Source organism: Chenopodium album, chromosome 16 (genome assembly GCF_948465745.1).
Source record: "Chenopodium album chromosome 16, dcCheAlbu1.1, whole genome shotgun sequence".
In the NCBI taxonomy this organism is placed as follows: domain Eukaryota; kingdom Viridiplantae; phylum Streptophyta; class Magnoliopsida; order Caryophyllales; family Amaranthaceae; genus Chenopodium; species Chenopodium album.
In genome coordinates this window covers 26,010,969-26,030,850 of record NC_137849.1, presented here as the reverse complement: position 1 = coordinate 26,030,850, position 19,882 = coordinate 26,010,969, and the positions used below count along the sequence as shown (strand labels likewise).

General features: G+C 36.3%; 1 protein-coding gene across 1 annotated transcript; it reads right to left on the bottom strand.

Moving 5' to 3' along the window:
• Positions 1-17,082: 17,082 nt before the first annotated feature.
• Positions 17,083-17,807, bottom strand: LOC145584023 (uncharacterized). Its single transcript, XM_081640964.1, has 2 exons — positions 17,495-17,807; positions 17,083-17,381 (listed from the first exon to the last, which is right to left on the bottom strand). The coding sequence occupies exons 1-2, from the start codon at positions 17,805-17,807 to the stop codon at positions 17,083-17,085; spliced, it is 612 nt and encodes a 203-aa protein (XP_081497090.1).
• Positions 17,808-19,882: the final 2,075 nt, after the last annotated feature.

Below are 19,882 nucleotides of genomic sequence, written 5' to 3'. Positions count from 1 at the left end.
TGAGGAGGATTTTCCTTTTTCTTTTTCTTTCCACTCTTTTATCCCCCCTCCTTCTTCTTATTTTCTTGTTTTTCTTTTTGATCCCTCTTCTTCTTTCTTTTGGCATCTCCCTTCTCACTTGCGTGCAACGATCTTGTTGCACGTTCTTATCCCGTCATTTGCCTACCTTCTATCATATGAAATGTGTAGTAGTGCATTTGACAAGCTCTTGCGTGCGTTGAATTATTATTTTCTAGAGCGGTCAAGCTTGGACCTTAAGCAAGCCTTTCTCGGGAAGTAACCCGTGGTTTATTGCTTTCATTTTATTTTCTTTTTAGAATAGATTTTATCTCATGGAAATGTTTGTGTACCGTTTTCTAGGTACATGACTTGATATACTTTGGTGCTTCAATATGGATCAAGAATCAAGGAAGGTTGACTCCTATTTTTGCTAGCATAAGGAAGGCAAATTTGATACTAGAGGTTGTTAGCCTTGAAAGGGTAAAATTGGGTCATTTGCGGGTATTTACACCCACCTAATATCCGGTAATATCCTTCCTTGCTCTTTCTCTAGTGGATGATGACTTGTTCGACATATGTTGGTTTGATTGGATTGATCTCCTTGTTTTCCCCTCCCTTGGATTGTTTGATTTATGTTTGAGTGTAATGTCTCATTTAAGCTTGGGGGAGGGTATTCTATCATGTTTGGTGGGATGTTGATTCATATATACTATGCACCTTTGTATATGCTTTTCCATGTTCTTATATTTTGAAAAAACTCCAAAAAGATTTTTGTTTTTATCAAGGCAAATTTGCAATGTGTTTTGTTTTGTTCTTGCTTTGGACATAATAACATTTGGACTTGTATAATTGAATGCTTTTCTTCCTAAATGGTAGTGGTGTGCACGGTTTGAGATTACGTTTGGTTGATTCTAGGATAAAGCATGCTAAGGTAGTTGTCTTGAACTAGGGGGATCATGAAGCCGGATTCTACTTGTTTGTGGCATGTTTGGTAGTTGCTCCCTATCTTCGATTTGACAACCTTAGTGAGTTTTTGCTACAACCATGTGAGATTTATATTTGTTCAAGCTTTCATCATATTCTTGCATGAGCGGCATGGATCCTTGACTTTGCAAGCCTAATCTATAAAGCTTGATGTACGATTCTCAAACCCGAGACCGAGCTATCTAGGGAGGACAAAGGCACCTTTTTCGGGGGGGTATTTTTCATTTTTAGGTTAGTTTGTTTTATATTTGTTTTTGAGTTTCCATTTGCCTTCTTGCAACCATTTGAGCCTATTTCCGTCTTTTTAAGCCACATCTTTAGTTCTTTAGCCTTTCGTTTCATTTTCTTTCTATTCTTGGTTTTTTGTGAAGCAAATTGATCATGTATGATGGAGTTTGTGGTGGATAAGTTGGAAATTTGGTTTTTATGAGTGCTAGTTTGTGATTAAGTCTTCTTTGTGAATAATGGCAAGTGTTTGAGTAAAAGCCGTCCTTAATCATAAAAGGCATGGACTAATAAATTGCATTTTTGAAAAAGCCGTCCGAATTTAGCAAAAGGCGAGGACATTGTAAGTTTAAGTAAAAAAAAAAAGAAAAAAAAATTTAAAAAAGTAAAAATTCAAAAATATTTTGATGTAATCTTTTCTCCTTCTAAGCATTGAGGACAATGCTTCATTTAAGCTTGGGGGAGAAGCGTTTACGCTTTTTGTATATATTTCTTGTGAGTATAGCTTCAAATAAGCTTGGGGGTGTTGCTTTTGTTTGGTGATTTCTTGATCGTGTTGTTAAGGATTGATCACCCTTTTGCTTCACTTTTTAGGAAAACCGCCAAATTTTAAATTTTAGCCTTCCTTTACCCCTTTATGCCTTACGTTACAACCTTGGGGAAAGACCTTTCGACCTAGAAAGTTGAGTCACTATTCGGGGGAGGGAATCATGGATCATTGCCTAAGGAAAGGGGATGCGAAGTCAAGATGTCGAGTAGCCTAAGATCTTTTTCCGGTTCCTTCGCGGAATCTATGAGATGCTCACTAAGGGGAGATATGAGATTAGTAGGGGGAACGCGGTAAGACCGTTTGGGATGAAAGTGGAGTGTGATAACTAGTTCCTATGCTTAGCATATTTATGTTTCAATCAACCTTAGGTATCTTATAGCGTGCACTCCCTTACTTGTTTAGAAAAATTTGCATTCACTTGTGCTTGTACATTTGCAAAAGTCCTCTCATGAACATTTGTTTGCTTTTCTTGTATTTCGTTTTCTTTTTCATGCTTTGCCTTGTTTGTATTATTATGAGAGTTATGGGTAAACTCTTAGGATACCCTTACGAGAGCATCACTCGTCCTCTAGGGCGATCTAGGGGTTTAAATGGCTTGTCTTTAGTTGCTAAAATTGACCGTGATTCCTACGAAAGTGAGTTAGTGTATATTCCCTTCTTCTCTAGTTTTCTCGTTTCTTTCTTTGCTTGAATAATGTCATCATTTTTCCCTTGGGTTGGATTTTGTTTTGCTCGAGGACGAGCAAAAGTTTAGCTTGGGGGAATTTGATCCGTGCCATTTATGGCACCTTTAGGCTATGTTTTCTTTATATTTCTATGCTTGTTTTTAGTCGTTTGTGTTGTGTTTATAGAGAATAATGCTCGATTTGTGTTATTTTGTGTTAGTTTAGAGAAATGCATGCTTTTGATGGTTTTCTTATCATTTTATTCATTTCTCGGCTATTTCTCTCGCTTCTCCGTTTCTTTGTGTTGTTTTGTAGGTACGTCGCGGGCCATATGCATGGAAATTGAAAATAGCACCCACTAGCATCAATATGCACTTTTCGGAATTGAATTTGAGTTTGAAACAAAGGAAAACGAAGGATTGCAAAGTTTCAAATAGGACCTTTGTTCATTGTTTCAGCCATATCTCAAGTTCTACAACTCGGATTGATGTGATTCAAGTTGGGTTGGAAACTAGACTTAAAGAGATTTCCAATGATAGGTCGCACGTCCTCATACAATTTATATATTGAGAGTTACAGCCTTCTGAAGTTAGCCCTGAAATTCTGCCGCGGGCGCGGGCTACAGTACCCGCGGGCGCGGGGTTGCTGCAGCTCCAAAACTGCCGTTTTTGGGCAGTAAGCACCCGCGGTTGTCCCAAGGGCTCCCCGAGGGCGCGGGCCTTGGCCCCGCGGGCGCGGGCTGGGGCCGCAGGCGCGGCTATCGGGGTTTCCGTCTTCCTCCGCGGGCGCGGCCGAGTTCTCCGCGGGCGCGGGTTTCCGGGTCTTTCACGATTTTTAAGCTTCTTTTCTTCTTTTGTTTATATAGTTTTTTGTTTCCTTTTTTCTTGATTCATGTAATTCTTTAGTTTTAGGATAGTTTTCTCTCTCTTAGGTTGAGAGCTTCTCTCTCTAGATTAGGCTAGCTTAGGAGTAGTTTTAGAGAGAGAAAGTGAAGAATTTCAATGGTGATTGAGAGATTGAAGATGCAAGTGTGACAATTGTGTTGGAGATCTTCCTAATTATCAATGAGAGTTTCTAAACTCTATCTCATTCAATTGCTTTGTTTAATTTGATGTTTGTTTGGTTTGATTTTGATATTTGATGTTTGATTAGAGTAATTGCTCTTGATATTTTGTTGATTCTTGTTCTCTATAGTTGATAGTAGATTTGATCATGTTTCTTGAGTAGTTTATTTGCTAGGGTTTGGGTAAACGTGTGTGATTGATGGATTGAGATTGATTTGGGAATTTGAGTAATTCTTGTGTTGTGATTAAATTGATTCATAGAGGTTTGCATGTTGCATAAGTTTGATTGGAGTAGCTAACCATGATTGCTAGCATTGATTGCATGATTGAATTGATTGACATGACCACTTGATATCGATTTGATCATAATTAGTTGAGTATTTGATTATGTTTCTTCATATTGTTTAGCACTAGAGAAATCTATGTTAGAGAGTGTGAGGATGATTAGTTGAATGCCTCTAATTGCTCCTACTATTTGTCTTTGCATTGCTTGGATTGCTTGACTCCCTAATTACCTTGGTTATCATGAATACATGTTGATCCCCATTCCCTAGTGTTTCATTTGTTTGGTTCTTGATTTAGGAAGTAGAATAATGTCACCTTTCACTTTAGACTTCGACCTAGCTTAGGCGTTAATTAGAAATACTTGAACATAACCATTCCTAGTGGTTCGACCCTTGACTTACCTCTATACTTGTATTTAGGTAGTTGAGTGATTATAAATTTGTTTGACCGTAGGGAGGATTAGTTCAACGACATAGTTTTCCCCACGTCAGGAACCATGGTTTTCCAGCGAGTTATACCGGTGGATGGGAGCCCCATGGCCCTCCTATCGACGTCGACTACGAATGACGTCCGAGTGGAGAAGGATCTAGCACCCACATGGAGGACTAGAGCCTTCGGGCCTATTGTTGCCCCCTACCCCTTTTCACCCATTTTGTTCAAACCGAGGACGCTTTGCCGTTCAAGTATGGGGAGGGGGGGATGTTCCATTATTGTTTTATTCTTAGGGCATGTTTTATGGGGTATATTCATTGCCAATGAGCGCTCATTGCAAGTTTTTCTCCTTTTTGTTGATGCTCACTTCCTTTCTCTTCTCTAAAATCAATGTTTTGATGATGGTTTCATTGTGTTGGCTCCCAAACCAAAAAATCTAAATTCCCTTTTAATCCAAACCCTTTTTCTTTTCTTTGTTTCTCTTCAGTAGTTTATTACTTTGTTTTTTTTCCTTTTATTTATTTACTTTGGTCTTTTGTACATAACTCTTGCTACAAACCAAATATTTTCCGAGTTGTTTTGGATTATGTCATTTGTGTAGGGCTTATTGGTGCAATTCCCGGGGTGATATAAGGAATGGAGCTTCATTTGATATGAAAATGCGATCGTATGCGCTTTTGGGTGACAAATTTCCTTCTTAACTCTTTAAATATTTGGATTGGTTGTTTAGTCTAGGTTAGTGTAGGTTAGAGTTTATTGTTCGAGGTTTTATGCATTTGATTCTACGAAATCTGGTGATCGTTGGTATGATGCCGAACGATCTTTGTTTGTCGATTGGGAATTAAATGTTTGCTTGCCTCCTATGCTTTTATTCTCCATGCCTTTAAAAAAACTATTTTATTGTTTCAAGGCAAAACATGAAAACCTTAGTTGTTTCATTTTCATTTTGATCATAATAAAAGACAACTTGTGTGATTGAATGTCTGTCTTACCAAGTGTTAAAAGTTTGTATGCTTCGGGATTGCCACCGGCCGACTTTAGGATAGATTCATGCTAAGGTAGCCGGTCTAGAACTCGTAAGGCCCATCGAACCCAATTTCACTTGTTTGTGGTAAGAAGGTATTGCTCTTATTAGGGGATTTGAAGCCCTAGAGGTAGTTTTTATAATCCGATGTGAGTTTCATTGTTCAAGCCTCCAACATTTCTTTGTATGAGTGGCGTAGGATCCTTACCAAGGCATGCTTGAATCTAGAAAATGGCGCCTAACTCCCAAGATCGCGACCGAACTAACTTAGGGATGATAAAGAACATTCTTTCATTCTGTGACTATTTTGTTTTCTAGGTCTAGATTTCATCTTATTGTATTTTACATTTGCCCCCTTTGCTTCCCATGTTGAGCCTTTCCCCTCCTTAATTTTAGCACATTATAAGCCCATGGCCTTTTATTTTACTTTCACCCTTAGGATCATGAAATTCAAGCCTCGAAAGCTTATACATGTTTTGATTGGAAATGTGTAGGATAGTGGCTCTTAATGGAAAGTGAGGTTGTGATGTTGTGAATATTGTTCAATAAAAGCAAGTGCAAATCTTAGAAAAAGCCATCCTTAGTTATAAAAGGCGAGGACCTAAAAAAAAAGTTTGGAAAAAGAAAAATAGAATAAAGAGTTATTGAATGATGATGAAAGGAAAAGATGAAAGTTCAAAATGTTTGGCAATGTGATTCAAATGTGTGGCAATATAGTTTGATGATTGGTAGAGGTGTAATTTTGAAAAAGAGGCTTGATCACCCTTCATTTCACGATTAGGCTAAGCACCAATTTCCCAATTTTTCCACACCCTTACCCCCTAGCCAACACTACAACCCTTTCAATGTTCTTTTGACCTAGGTTGGTTGAGTCTTTAGTTGGTGGTGGGAGGGAGATTTCAAGTATAGTTAAGGGCATGACTTGGTAAGATGTCAGGTTTCCCCACTTTATACTGATTTGATTTTTGTTCCAGCTCCTTCGAGGAGTCATGAATGCTACCTCCAAGGGTGGATTTGAATCTAGATGAGGGAACGCGGTAAGAATGTATGGAATGCGGGGGGGAGTGGCGCATGTTAGAGTTCTCTATTCTTAGCATGGTTTATCCTTCAATCAACCATTGGCATCCCCTTGCATGCTCTCTTTTACTACTTAGAAAGCTTGCCATCCACATGTGCTTGTTGTCTCTAAAAGCTTGACTTGATTATGATTTGCATGTGCTTATTGATTCCTCATCTTGTTTTCTCCTTTTTGGTTTGTCTTGAATGCAATTTTGTGAGAGTTGTGGGGTAAACTCTTTGGAAACCCTCATGAGATCACAACTCATCCTCATTGGCGACCTTGAGGTTCAAATGCCTTGTTGCCTACGCTAGAAGCAAATTCGGTTTTTTCTTTATTAGCTTTAACTCTACTAGTTTTCTTTGCTTGAGGACAAGCAAAAGGCAAGTGTGGGGGATTTTGATGAGTGGAATTTATGCCACTCTTTTATCCTTTTTTCACTAAGAATTCTCCCCTCATTTGCGCTTGTTTGAGCCTTTTCAAAGCGCTTTATCTTCGTTTTGTGATGTTTTGTCTTTCCTAGTGTTTCCTCCCTTTTTCTTCTTTCTTTATCTCTTTCCTCCATTTCTTTGCTTATGTTGTGTATGAGTACTTGAGCAGGTTGAATAAAAGGCGTACATTACCTTTCCTGAGACTTTTCTTATGCTTTGGGATGCTTTGGAATGCCTTGGAAGAGATGAAGAGTCTAGAATAAAGAAACTTTGAAGCTTCGGATCAGACTGCTGGAGAGGCCGCTCTCATCTGTAGGAGCGCCCGCTCCCATCTGAAGGAGCGCCCGCTCCTATCAGGGTGAGCGCCCGCTCCCCTGGGTCGTTGATTATGTTTTGACCCTGTAAAGCGCCCGCTACCCTCCCCCCCCCCCCCCCCCGATGGAGCGGCTGCTCCATTAGGTATTCCGTACTCTTTTATTTCTTTTTCAAGACTTAATTTAGGAGAATGAGGAGGGTATACCCTTATGGATGTAATGAGATTATTATTTAGATTTTAACCCTAATCTAGAGAGAGAAAGTAGCTTATTCTTCAAGTTTTCTTCATTGTATTCAAGATTTTGTTCAAGGTTATTTCAATGCAAAAGTTTCAAGCTTTCATCTTTAATCAAGTTCCTCTTTAGTAATCTCTTATCCTTTCGTTTAGTTTGAATTATTTGCTTTGTTATTGCTTATTTTATCTATCTCTTAAGTTGAACTTGTTGGTATTGTTTTTATTAGTATTCAATCATGTTTAGTTTTGTATTTATTGAATCCTTATTTGGTTTTGCTATAATGGTTAGTTTCTCTTTCTTAGGCTAAGTTTTTAGCTAGGGGAAGAGGGTGGAAAACATGTGTTAATGTTGATGATTGATGATGACTTGATTGAAATCATGCCATAAATTGATGAAAGATATGAGTTTTAATAGCTTGAGATTATTAGTAGCACATTATTTGATGTTCCCAATCTAAATGCATGAGAATGATTTGGATTAGACTAAGATCACCTTTACTTTAATGATTGCATGAAAATGAATTATCTAAGTAGTGTTTTATGTATTGTGCACTCTTAATCTCTTGCCATAATTAGTGACTAATTGGATGCACGAAAATGATTCGATTAGAACAAGACTTAGTTCATTTATTTGCTTAAGCAATTGCATGAAAGTGAGTTGTTTGAGTAGAACTTAGCATTCTATGGCATGCTATTCATGATAATCATCATTGTTCATCTATGTTCGATCATGTTTGACACCCCCATACCCCTAGCATTTGTTTATCTTTGGTTAATCCTTTTTTTCTTCCTTTCTTAATTGCTTTAGTTTACTTAATCAAGAAAACTAACAAAAATATTTTCTCATTTACTCTTGCATTAGTGATTTGGTGTATAAACTCGTGTGCTTCCTTTGGGTTCGATCCTTTGCTTACCCCTATATTTGTATTAGGGTAGTAAGGTGTTTATAAATTTATAATTTGATTAGGGTAGGAGTCCCAACGACCTATTAATCTGTGATCACTCACATGCATTGTGAGCTAACCATGTGGCACCCAACCTTGAGCCCCAAGTTGGGTTTGGTTGGGCCGCCACCTTTTGGCCCGCATCCATAACCCGTCACCCGGGTTCTCAACCCGTTGCCACATGGCATTGCCAACGTGGCACGCTGCCACGTGGCGTGCTGCAACTTGGTGGCTGCCAATGTGGCGCGCTGCCCCGTGGCATGCCGCCACCTTGTTGCGCTGCCACGTGCGATGCCACGTATGATGCCATGTGCGCTGCCACGTGGTGCGCTTCTATTTGGCGTGCTTCCCTAGCCTTCGCGTGGCTAGGGTTTTTACTTGTTACTTGAATCATTTTCCCGTCTCGCAAATTCCTAAAGTTTGGCTCGACTTTTGAGATTCGGTTCCGACACTCTAAGCTTGGAATCCGACGTCTTTGTTTAGAACACTCGAGTGACTTATTAATTCCTTCTGAATTAATTCGTCGTGTCGGATTGTTAGTTGCTTGGGTGTGACCCGAAGGGTTTAGTCAAGATTAAGCTGTTCACAATACTCGAGTTACTTATTAATTCCTTTCGAATTAATCCGACGTCTTTCTTCACAATACTCGATTGACTCATTATTATTACTGATCGGAAACGGCCTCCACCTAGGCATTCTGATCGCTTGACCTCACTGAATAATTAGCTTTCTAATAATTCCGAACCCTCTACCAGAATAATACAGTTGTTTGAAGGACACCATTCCTGTCATTTGACCTTCATTTGATTCAAAAAGCTTTATTTGAATGTGTTTGACAATTTTTTTTTTTTTTTGATAAATAAGGAATTTAATTACCTCATAGAAAAAGTTACAACTTATAGAAAGCTAAGCTGCAACCCCCTAAACTAAACAATGTGTTTGACTTTCATTTTAGTCAAAAGGCTTTTTTTGAATATGTTTGACATTCATTTTATTCTAAAAGCTTTTTTCAATTATGTTGACTTTTAATTGATTCAAAATTATTTGTTTGAATGTGTTTAACTTTCATTTAATTCAATTAGCTTTGTTAAATTTATTTTACTTCTTTTAATTTAATTAGCTTTATTGAATGCTTTTTGATTTTCATTTGATTCAAAAGATTTTGTATGAATATGTTTAAATTTTGCTTGATTCAACAATCTTTATTTGAATGTGTTTGACTTTCCTTTGATTCAATTAGTTTAGTTGAATGCATTTGACATCATTTGATTCAATTAGCTTTATCGAATGCATTTAACTTTCATTTGTTTCAAAAAGCGTTGTTTAAATGTGTTTGACTTTCATTTTATTCAATTAGCATTTTTGAATGCATTTTACATTCATTTGATTCAAAAAGTTTTGTTTAAATGTGTTTAACTTTCATTGGATTCAAAATGCTTTGGTTGAATGTGTTAGAATTTCATTTGATTGAAAAAGCTTTATTTAAATGTGTTTGACTTTCATTTGATTTAATTGGAATTGTTTAAATGTGTTTGACTTCCTTTTGATTCAATTAGCATTGTTTGAATGTGTTTGACTTTCTTTTGATTAAAATAGCGTTGTTTATATGTGTTTGACTTTCATTTGATCTTAAAATCTTTGTTTGAATGTGTTTGACTTTCATTTGATTCAAAAAGATTTGTTTGAATGTGTTTGACTTTTATTTGATTCAATTAGTGTTTTTGAATGCATTAGACTTTCAATTTGTTCAAAAAGTTTTGTTTGACTTTCATTTTATTTAAAAAGCTTTGTTTAAATGTGTTTCATTTTTATATTATTCAATTAGCATTGTTTGAATGTCTTTAACTTTCATTTAATTCAATTAGTGTTGTTTGAATCTGTTTGAATTTCAAGTGATTTAATTAGCTTTATTGAATGCATTTGAGTTTCATATGTTTCAAAAAGCTTTGTTGAATGCATTTTACTTTCATTTGATTCAAAAAAACATTGTTTGAATGTGTTTGTCTATCATTTGATTCAAAAAGCTTTCTTTGAATCTGGTTAACTTATATTTGATTCAAAAATATATGTTCAAATGTGTTTGACTTTCATTTGATTCAATTAGCTTTGTCAATTGCATTTTACATTCATTTAATTTAAAAAGCTTTGTTTGAATGTGTTTGATTTTCATTTGATTCAAAATGCTTTATTTGAATGTGTTAGACTTTCATTTGATTCAAAAAGCTTTGTTATAATGTGTTTGACTTTCATTTGACTCAATTAACATTGTTTGATTGTGTTTGACTTTCATTTGATTCAATAAGCGTTGTTTAAATGTGTTTGACTTTTTTTGATTCAATCAGCTTTGTTGAATGTATTTGACTTTCATTTGATTCAATAAGCGTTGTTTGAATGCGTTTGACTTTCATTTGATTCTAAAAGATTTTCTAGTAGAAAATGGTAAATGGCAAGCGGTTCAAAACCCTAATGGGATGTGATATTTGAACCGCTTGGGCCTTGGGGGCTTCCCATTGTCCATTTAAATGGCAAGCGGTTCTAAATCGCTTCCCATTTGAAGGCAATTGCAAGCGATTTTGGCTTAACTGCTTCCCATTTCACCTATAATAATAAAAAAAAAATTTGTTTTTTACAATTAATTTGATACACAAGAACTTAAATATGTATAAACATAACAATTTTCATTAATCATTTGTTGTAATATTACATGTCCATCTTTGTAAAAAAAAAATATATTACATTTCCATCAAAATACATAAATTAATTAATTAATGATAAATTCAATAAAATATATTGTTGTTGCTGCTCTTGTTCAAGAGCCAGAGCATATCCCAGCCACGCACCACGCACCAGACACCAGTAGTCAGCCACGCGCAACTCCAACCCTCAATCGTCAGCCACACGCAACAACAGCCCTCATCCCCCTTTCACGTATCACCACAACCAACCACCTTTAACAACAAAATAACCTACCTCACCCACCACGACCCCCACCAAAACCCCTACCCGAATCAAATCCGGTTGACAAAAAACGATACACCAACAAATCACCATAAAATTTCAAAAAGAAATCTCAAATAAAAAATGTAAAAAAAAGGAACATACCTTTAATTCCACCAAAATCGCAAAATAAAATCTCAAAATTAGCTTAAATCTGGGTTTTAAAGGTCAAATTCGACCATGAAAACTCTAGATCTAGAGTTTTTATGGTCGAATTTGACATGAAAAACCACAAAAATCAAGTAGGCGGTTGTTGTTGTGGGCAGATCTTATTGTAGGCGGTTGTTGTTGTGGGCGGTAATTGTTGTGTTGATGTGGGGGTTTAGAGAGGAGAGCAGACAGGAAAGAAAGGGAGGCTGAGAGGATAGATGTGTGAAAAAGGGAAAAGAGGAAAGGAGAGGAGAGAGAAAAAAGAGAAGGGGAACATGAGACTGAAAGTGGAGAGGAGGAGAGAGAAAGGAGGGGGTGAGAGTTGAGTGGGGCGTGAAAATAAAGGCCCGGTATAACTTTAAAGGTTTATGTTAGGAGTGGCAAGCGGTTCAATGTTCAAACCGCTTGCCATTTATAATTCGGCAAGCAGTTCACCCAAAACCGCTTTCCATTTCTTATTTCATTTTTTTTGTTGTGTTTTTAGAAGTAGAATTCAATATTCGCTTGCCATTTGGGGCTGCCCATTTAGTTTTTTCTACTAGTGTTTGTTTGAATATGTTTGACTTTCATTTAATTCAATTAGCTTTTTTTAATGCATTTAACTGTGAATTGATTCAAAAAGCTTTGTTTGAATGTGTTTCACTTTTATTTGATTCAATTAGCATTGTTGAATGCATTTAACTTTCGTTTGATTCAACTAGCTTTGTTGAATGCATTTGACTTTAATTTGTTTGAAAAAATATGTTTGAATGTGTTTAACTTTCATTTGATATAAAAAGATTTGTTTGAATGTGTTTGACTTTCATTTGATTGAATAAGCTTTGTTAAATGCATTTGACTTTTATTTAATTCAACAGGCTTTATTGAATGCATTTGACTTTCATTTAATTGATTAAGCTTTGTTGAATAATGTGTTTGACTTTCATTTAATTTAATTAGCTTTGTGGAATGCATTTGACTTTTATTTGATTAAATTAACTTTGTTAAATGCATTTGACTTTCATTTTATTCAAAAAGATTTGTTGGAATGTGTTTGACTTTCATATAATTCAAAAAGCTTCATTTGAATGTGTTTGAATTTCATATGATTCAAAAGGCTTTGTATGAATGTGTTTGACCTTCATGTGTTTCAAAAATCATTGTTTGAATGTGTTTGACTTTCATTTGATTTAATTAGCTTTGTTGAATGCATTTGACTTTCATTTTATCTAAAAAGCTTTGTTTCAATGGGTTTGACTTTCATTTGATTCAAAAAGTTTTGTTTGACTTTCATTTTATTTAAAAAGCATTGTTTGAATGTGTTTGAGTTTCATTTGATTCAATTAGCGTTGTTCAAATGTGTTTGATTTTCATTTAATTTAATTAGCTCCGTTATATGCATTTGACCTTCATTTGATCTAAAAAGCTTTGTTTGAATGTGTTTGACTTTCATTTGATTCAAAAAGATTTGTTTAAATGCGTTATACTTTCATTTGATTCAATTAGCGTTTATTAATGCATTTGACTTTCATTTGATTCAAAATGTTTTGTTTGACTTTCATTTTATTTAAAAAGCATTGTTTGAATGTATTTGACTTTTTTTTTTTTTGGTAAAATGAGATTTTTATTACCAAAAAATAAGAAGTTACAGCTTACAATGAGCTAAGCAATAACTAGACAACCAAACACCACAAGGCCTAAAACAGGCCACACCACCACCAAAACAGTTTTAGGATCACACCTAGCCACCTTCTAGGAAGGGTTCTAGACTGAACCAAGAACAACTACTAGACTCAAGCAACTGACTACCTTCTAGGAAGGGTTCTAGAAGCCAGGACTAGACAAAGAAACCTAAGAACAAAACACCAGAATCTAGAGTCTACAAGCAAACAAGCTACAGCAGACTTACAACCAAACTAGCAAAATAAAACACGAACTGCAATTACAGTAGGAGAAGATGTCTGTCAGCAGCAGAACATCTATAAGCAATCCTAAACACAATATTTCTAAAAAAATGTTTACAAACAAACAGGAACCTGTAAACATAGTATTATTACTCTTGATCCAAATAGCATAGGCTGTTTCAGCAAGAAACAACATATGTAGCTTGCCAGTAGCTCTGAATATCCTAGAGAACCTGATGCTCTAGTTAACTTTATGATAGAAAGGTTACACAGCTTTCCTGCATTTCAAAAGAGTTAACACCTTTTGCCAGAACTGTCTAGAGTAAGATCACTTAAAAAACAAATGCTGAATATTCTCAACAGCATCCACACACACAACACAAGTAGGATCACACTAAATATTCCAAGTCATCACTCTATCCTTGGTAACAAGTCTGTTATGCAAAGCCAACCATAAAATGAAAACACTCTTTGGTGAAGCTGTGTTGTTGCAGACAAGTCTTTTCCACTCAATTTTTGGGGCTTAAGGTCTTAGGAGCTTGTACAAATTCTTAATTTGCATACCATTTCCATGCTTCACCTTATCCCATCCCCTAATGTCATTAATAACATGTCTACATTTCAGGATCCTTTTCAGAAACCAAGAACTTTTCTAAGGAACAGAAGCTTCCCAAACATTCTTTTTCTTGAAATAATATAATATGAACCCATTTCACCCATAAAGAATCAGCTTTATGAGCAATATCCCATAAAAGCTTAGTGATAGCAGAGATGTTCTACTCAGGGAGAGAGATCACATTTCACCTACCACTAACTTTAGGTAGACAAACTGTATTCCAGGCTACTAAGACTTTCTTTGAGGGATTAGATTTCCCAATCTAGAGAAAAGCCTAAATCTAGCTTCAATCTCTTTCAAAATCTTCTTAGGTAACACAAAAATATGAGACCAGTAAGTCTGAACACAAAACAAAACACTCTTCACCAGTTGGAGCCTGCTAGAATAGGATAGATGCTTAGCAGCCCACCCAGTAATTCTAGTAGTAACCTTATCCACTAAAGGCTTACACTGACCAATAGTAAGCTTCTTTCAAGAAAGGGGAACCCCTAGATGCCTAAATGGGATAGCACCTGGAGAAACCCGAAGAACCTGCAGGAGAGCAGCTTGATCAGATTCATTCACCCCACCAAAATAGGCTTCACTCTTATCCAGATTTGCAGACATCCCTGAAGCCTCAGAGAACTTAGAGAAAGCCAAAAATAGAAGCTAAACAGAGATCTCATCAACTCTAGAGAACATGAGAAGATCATCAGCAAACATAAGATGTGTAAGCTCCATCTTTTCACACCTAGGGTGATAATTGAAATCAGGGATGTCATTCAATTCATGTAAACACCTTGACAAATATTCCATTCCAAGAGCAAAGATGAATGGAGATATAGGATCACCTTGATTAAGCCCCTTTTTTACAAGAAAAGGAGGAGCATGAACCCCAATAATAAGGATAAAAAATGAAATTATAGTAAGACAACTCATGATCCAAGAAATAAATATAGAGGGAAGCCTAACTCTTCCATAACTGTCCTTAGAAAACTCCATTCAATGGAGTCATAGGCCTTTTTCATATCTACTTTGACTATACATCTAAGGGTGACAAATTTATTTATAAACCCCTTAATGAGCTAAGATGCAAGCAAGATATTATCACATATGTGCTTTCCAGGGATAAAACCTACATGAGCATCATCCACCACTTCCCTAACGACCTTAGCTAACCTTTCTGTTAAGATTTTAGAAATAATCTTATAAAGAACAGAATAGCAGGCAATAGGACTAAAATCCTTAGCATAAAAGGGGTTTTGCACTTTAAGCACAAGAGTTACAGTTGTGCAGTTCCAATCTCTCTGCATAACACTAGTAGCAAGAAATTCTAGAACAGTAGTGTATATATCATGCTTAACAATGTTCCAAGCTTTTTGAAAAAAGGAGTTGAAACCATCAATACCAGGAGCCTTTGATGTATGAATTCCTTTTAGAGAAATATCAATCTCCTTAGAAGAAATAGGAGCAATCAAAAGCTATTGAGCTTCTCTAGAAATTTGCTTCCCTTTTCTCAAAGTACCCAAATCAACAGCAGGCGATGAATCAGCCCTGGAACCCATCATCCCTAGAACAAGCTGATGCATCCCAACATAAGATGCTTTGCTGCACAACTGTCAATTCTTGAAGTAACTTTCTCAACTAAGGGCCTACATTGAGAGATAGTAAGCATTTTAGCAGAAAGAGGAACCCCAAGATACCTATAAGGCAAAGTTCCTTTATTCATCCCCAAAACTTCTTGTAAAGCATCCTGTTCTGAGTCAGAGAGCCCACAAAAATACACATCACTCTTGTCAAGATTTTCAACAAGTCTAGAAGCAAAAGAAAATTTCTGAAAAGCCTGCAGAAGAAGCTAAACAGAAATAAGATCACCTTTAGGGAAGAGAAGCAAATTATCAGCAAACATAATGTGAGTGATTCTAAGCTTTTCACATCTAGGATGAAAATTGAAATTTGGATCCTTATGTCATCTCAATAAAGCATCTAGAGAGATACTCCATACAAATGGAAAAAAGAAAAAAAGACATGGGATCTCCCTCTCTTAAGCCTTTACTAGCTGGAAAAGGAGCACTAGGATAGCCATTTAGAAGAATAGAATAAGATACAGTAGTCATATAGCCCATTATCTAATCAATAACTTTGTTAGGAAAACCTAACTCACCAAGAACAGTCCTAAGAAAGCCCCATTCAATAAAATCATAAGCTTTCCTCAAATCAATCTTCAGCAAACATCTAGGAGTTATAAATCTGTGGGAGTAGCCTTGATAAGATCTATGGCAAGCAAGATGTTATCACCAATGTGTCTACTAGGAATGAACCCAGCTTGAGAATTGATGACAACTAAGCAAATAAACCTGAGCAAGTCTAAATGTAATAACCTTTGAGATGAGTTTATAAACCATTGTACAACAAGCTATGGGTCTATATTCCTTGACATACGAAGGACATTGAACTTTGGGCAAAAGAGTAATTGTAGTACAATTCCACTGTCTAGAAATTTGACCATGTTCAAAGAAATCAAGCACAACACTATAGACATCATTCTTGATATGGCTCTAAGACTGTTTAGAGAAAACAACATTAAAACCATCAATACCAGGTGCTTTATCATCACCAATATCAACCAAAGCATGATCAATCTCAAAGTGAGTGAAAGGTTTAGAGAGAAGAAAACAATCCTCAGTACTAAGGTGATTCCCAGCCCTAAGAGTGCTAAGATCAGCAGCAGGTAAAGAAGTAGCAGCAGACCCCAGCAGAGATTTATAGAACTGAAGAATCTCATCTTTTATTAACTAAGGATCCTTGAGCAAAACATCAGTAGCATTATAAATAGAGTCAATTCTGTTCATTTTCTTTCTCTGCTTCAGAACAGAGAAAGAATAGTAGGCGTTAGAATCCCCAACCTTGATCCAGTTCACACTTGACTTCTGTTTCAAAATACTCTCTTGAGTGTTCATACAGTATTTTACCTTCTTAATAGCTTCAGCTTCCTGCAACTGAAGGCTAATGTTAGAAAGGTCATCAGCAAGCTTGGACTGAACATCATGTAAAAGATTCCTGGCATTCTCCAAGTTCTCAGGAACCTTAGAGAAGTGCTTAGTATTTAAACTCTTCAAACCATCAGATTTCAGCTTATTCCAAACAACTACCATAGGAATACCAGGGACAGAAACAATACAATGAGGGGACACAATGTCAGAAAATTCTGCATGAGAAGCTAGGCAATTCATGAATCTGAAAGGCCTACGTTATATTGGCAACAACATCACCAATATCCACAAGAACAGGACAATGATCAAAAAGATCAGGAGGGAGATAAATAGCCTTAATATGCCCATAGGACAACATCCAAGCCTCATTCACCAACCCTCTATCAATCCTAGTAGCAGTTTTATCAATTCCATGCCCTTTGTTATTCCAGGAATAAAAACTGCCCTTGCTTTTAATTTCTGCAAGATCCAAATCAAGAATGAAATCCTGAAAATCTTTAATCTCATGTTTTGTGCCTTGATTACCATTCAGCTTATCATTAGGAAGGATAACTATATTAAAATAACTTATACAAAGCCAGGGAAGTTGAATAGTGCCCAGATTCTTGATATCATTCCCAAAGGCTTCCTATGTTGAATAAAATGAAGGCCATAGACAAAGGTACAAGCAATCTGGTGCTGCAGATCCTTAAAAGTCACAATAGTGTGAATAAACTGCTCAGTAACAGAAATCACATCAAGATTAACAGTGTCACACTTCCAACCAACCCAAATTCTACCTTTAGGAGAGAAAGAATTGTTACAAATCCACTCCCAAGCTCTCCCAAATTTCGTCTGGAAAGATAATTGATGATGAATTTTAACTTTTGTTTCCAAGACAGCAATAACATCAATAGATTGCACCTTAAGCAACTGCTTCACAGTAGTCACTTTATTGGGGTCATTAAGACCCCTAATGTTCCAAGTTGCAATTATCATGGCACCAAAGAGGGATTACCATCACCCTCGATAGGATTAGATAGATCTTCTTCAGCATCTTCAAGTATTGCAGAGTAAGGATTCGAGTTAGAAACTGCAGGTATCAAATGAGCATTACTATGGCTGCTATGCTTCCTACCAATCACTCTCCAATCATTGTCAGAATTAACTTGCTGAGTAGTTGGAGAAGGAGTAAAGTTGCCAGCACCATGAACTGTCCTAGTACCCCCATCAGAATCATTCACAACAGTTACAAATGTAGGAGTAGGCACAAGAACAAGAACAGGTTGGGTTTTAGAACCCACACCTTTGCCTGTTGTGCACGCTACTCTTAGGAGCAACCTGTTTCTTCTGATTTTGAGTCTTTTTTGCAAGAGTACTACAATCATAACCCACCTCATTACATTTTTTGAAAAAACAGGGGAGGGGGAGGGGGGTCCATTCAAAGATAACTTTATCCTCAATCAAAATACCATCTGGGCTTTCAGCCCAGATAGTCTTAGGCAATGGCTTAGTGATATCTACTTCTATCAATAATCGAGCAAAAGAAACCCTTAATTGTTGTGAAGTGCACTTATCACCACAAATTAGAACCCCAAGTACACTTCCCATCCTACTCAAAGTCTCCACCCCCAACAGTTCAGAGGTAAATTAGGGAGCTTAACCCATAAAGGAGCAGTCCTCAAAACCTCAACATCAAAATAAACTTCTCAGATCAGGGTTTGACATTTGTTGCCTTGCCAAAGAATAAGTGTGGGCCAGCACTAAGAATAGTACTCATATAATCACAGCTAAGCAATTTAATCAGAAAATAGCCATCATCATGCCAAAAAATATCCGTTTTAGCTATAGCACCCCAATTATCAGAAATATAGGTATGCACAGCAGGTTTAGTAGGATAATAACCATAACATAGAAAACCAAGGAGTTTTTCCACTTAATATTACCTTCATGAAGATCAGCTTGCTGCAATTAAGCTATTGGTTTACCATCTTTGAGAACAGGGGCCACAAAGGAGAGTGAAGATCCCTTAGTAGTAAGCTTAGCAGGTCCCTTCAAAACTGTTTTGGGATGAACAGGCACATCTACTTCAGCCTCAGAAGCAACCAATTTAGCATCAGAAGTAGTATCGAGTCTAGAAACCAATGGAACAATACTTTGCTAAACCCTAGTACCGCTGGATTCACATTACTAGTGATTAAACAAAATTTAGCACATTATCACCCTTAGGCAACTCATAATTACTTCCCAAAACATCTCCATAGCATGTTGCAGCAGAATTTAGCCTGGAATTCAATGGAATAGTAGATTTCAGCACTGTTTCATAGGATTTCCTCTAAATAGGACGAGTCCACTTGTAAAAATTCTCAAGAGCTATCAAATCTTCTCTGGTAATCTTCCCAGCTTAAGGATTAACCAGATGAGGCGGAGGAGTAACCAGCTCCTGAAGATCTTCAACTTCTTCTAGAATTGCATCAGATCCAGAAAAACTTAGAGCATTCAACTAATTTGAACAATCATTCACTTTAGGTAAAGAAGCTAGATTAGTTTAACTCTGTGTATTTTGTGGAATATGAGTTAATTGTTTCTTCTTTTTAGCCATTGAAATCAAGCTTTACCGAAGAAAAACTAGTAAATCAGATCGCCGTAGCTAGAGAGAGAAGAGAGAAAAATCAACGCAAAAGTATACGCCTACTCAAATATGTAATGTATTTGTCTTTTATTTGACTCGAATGAATTTGACTTTCATTTGGTCTAAAAATCTTTGTTTGAATGTGCTTTACTTTTATTTAATTCAAAAAGATTTGTTTGAATATGTTTGACTTTCATTGATTCAATTAGCGTTTTCTAATGCATAAGACTTTTATTTGATTTAATAAGTTTTGTTTGACTTTCATTTTATTCAATAAGCTTTTTATAATGTGTTTGACTTTCATATTATTCAATTAGCATTGCTTGAATACGTGTGACTTTGATTTAATTTAATTAGCGTTGTTGAATGCATTTGACTTTCATTTGATTCAAAAGGCTTTTGTTCGAATGTTTTGACTTTCATTTGATTCAAAAAGCTTTGT

Bases quoted from the DNA above. Each gene is read 5' to 3' on its own strand.
- LOC145584023 (XM_081640964.1), bottom strand. From the start codon at position 17,807: ATGATAATTGCAACTTGGAACATTAGGGGTCTTAATGACCCCAATAAA. The intron at 17,382-17,494 runs GTACCTTTGTCT...ATTTTAATATAG, and splicing joins TCTGCAGCACCAGATTGCTT to TTATCCTTCCTAATGATAAG.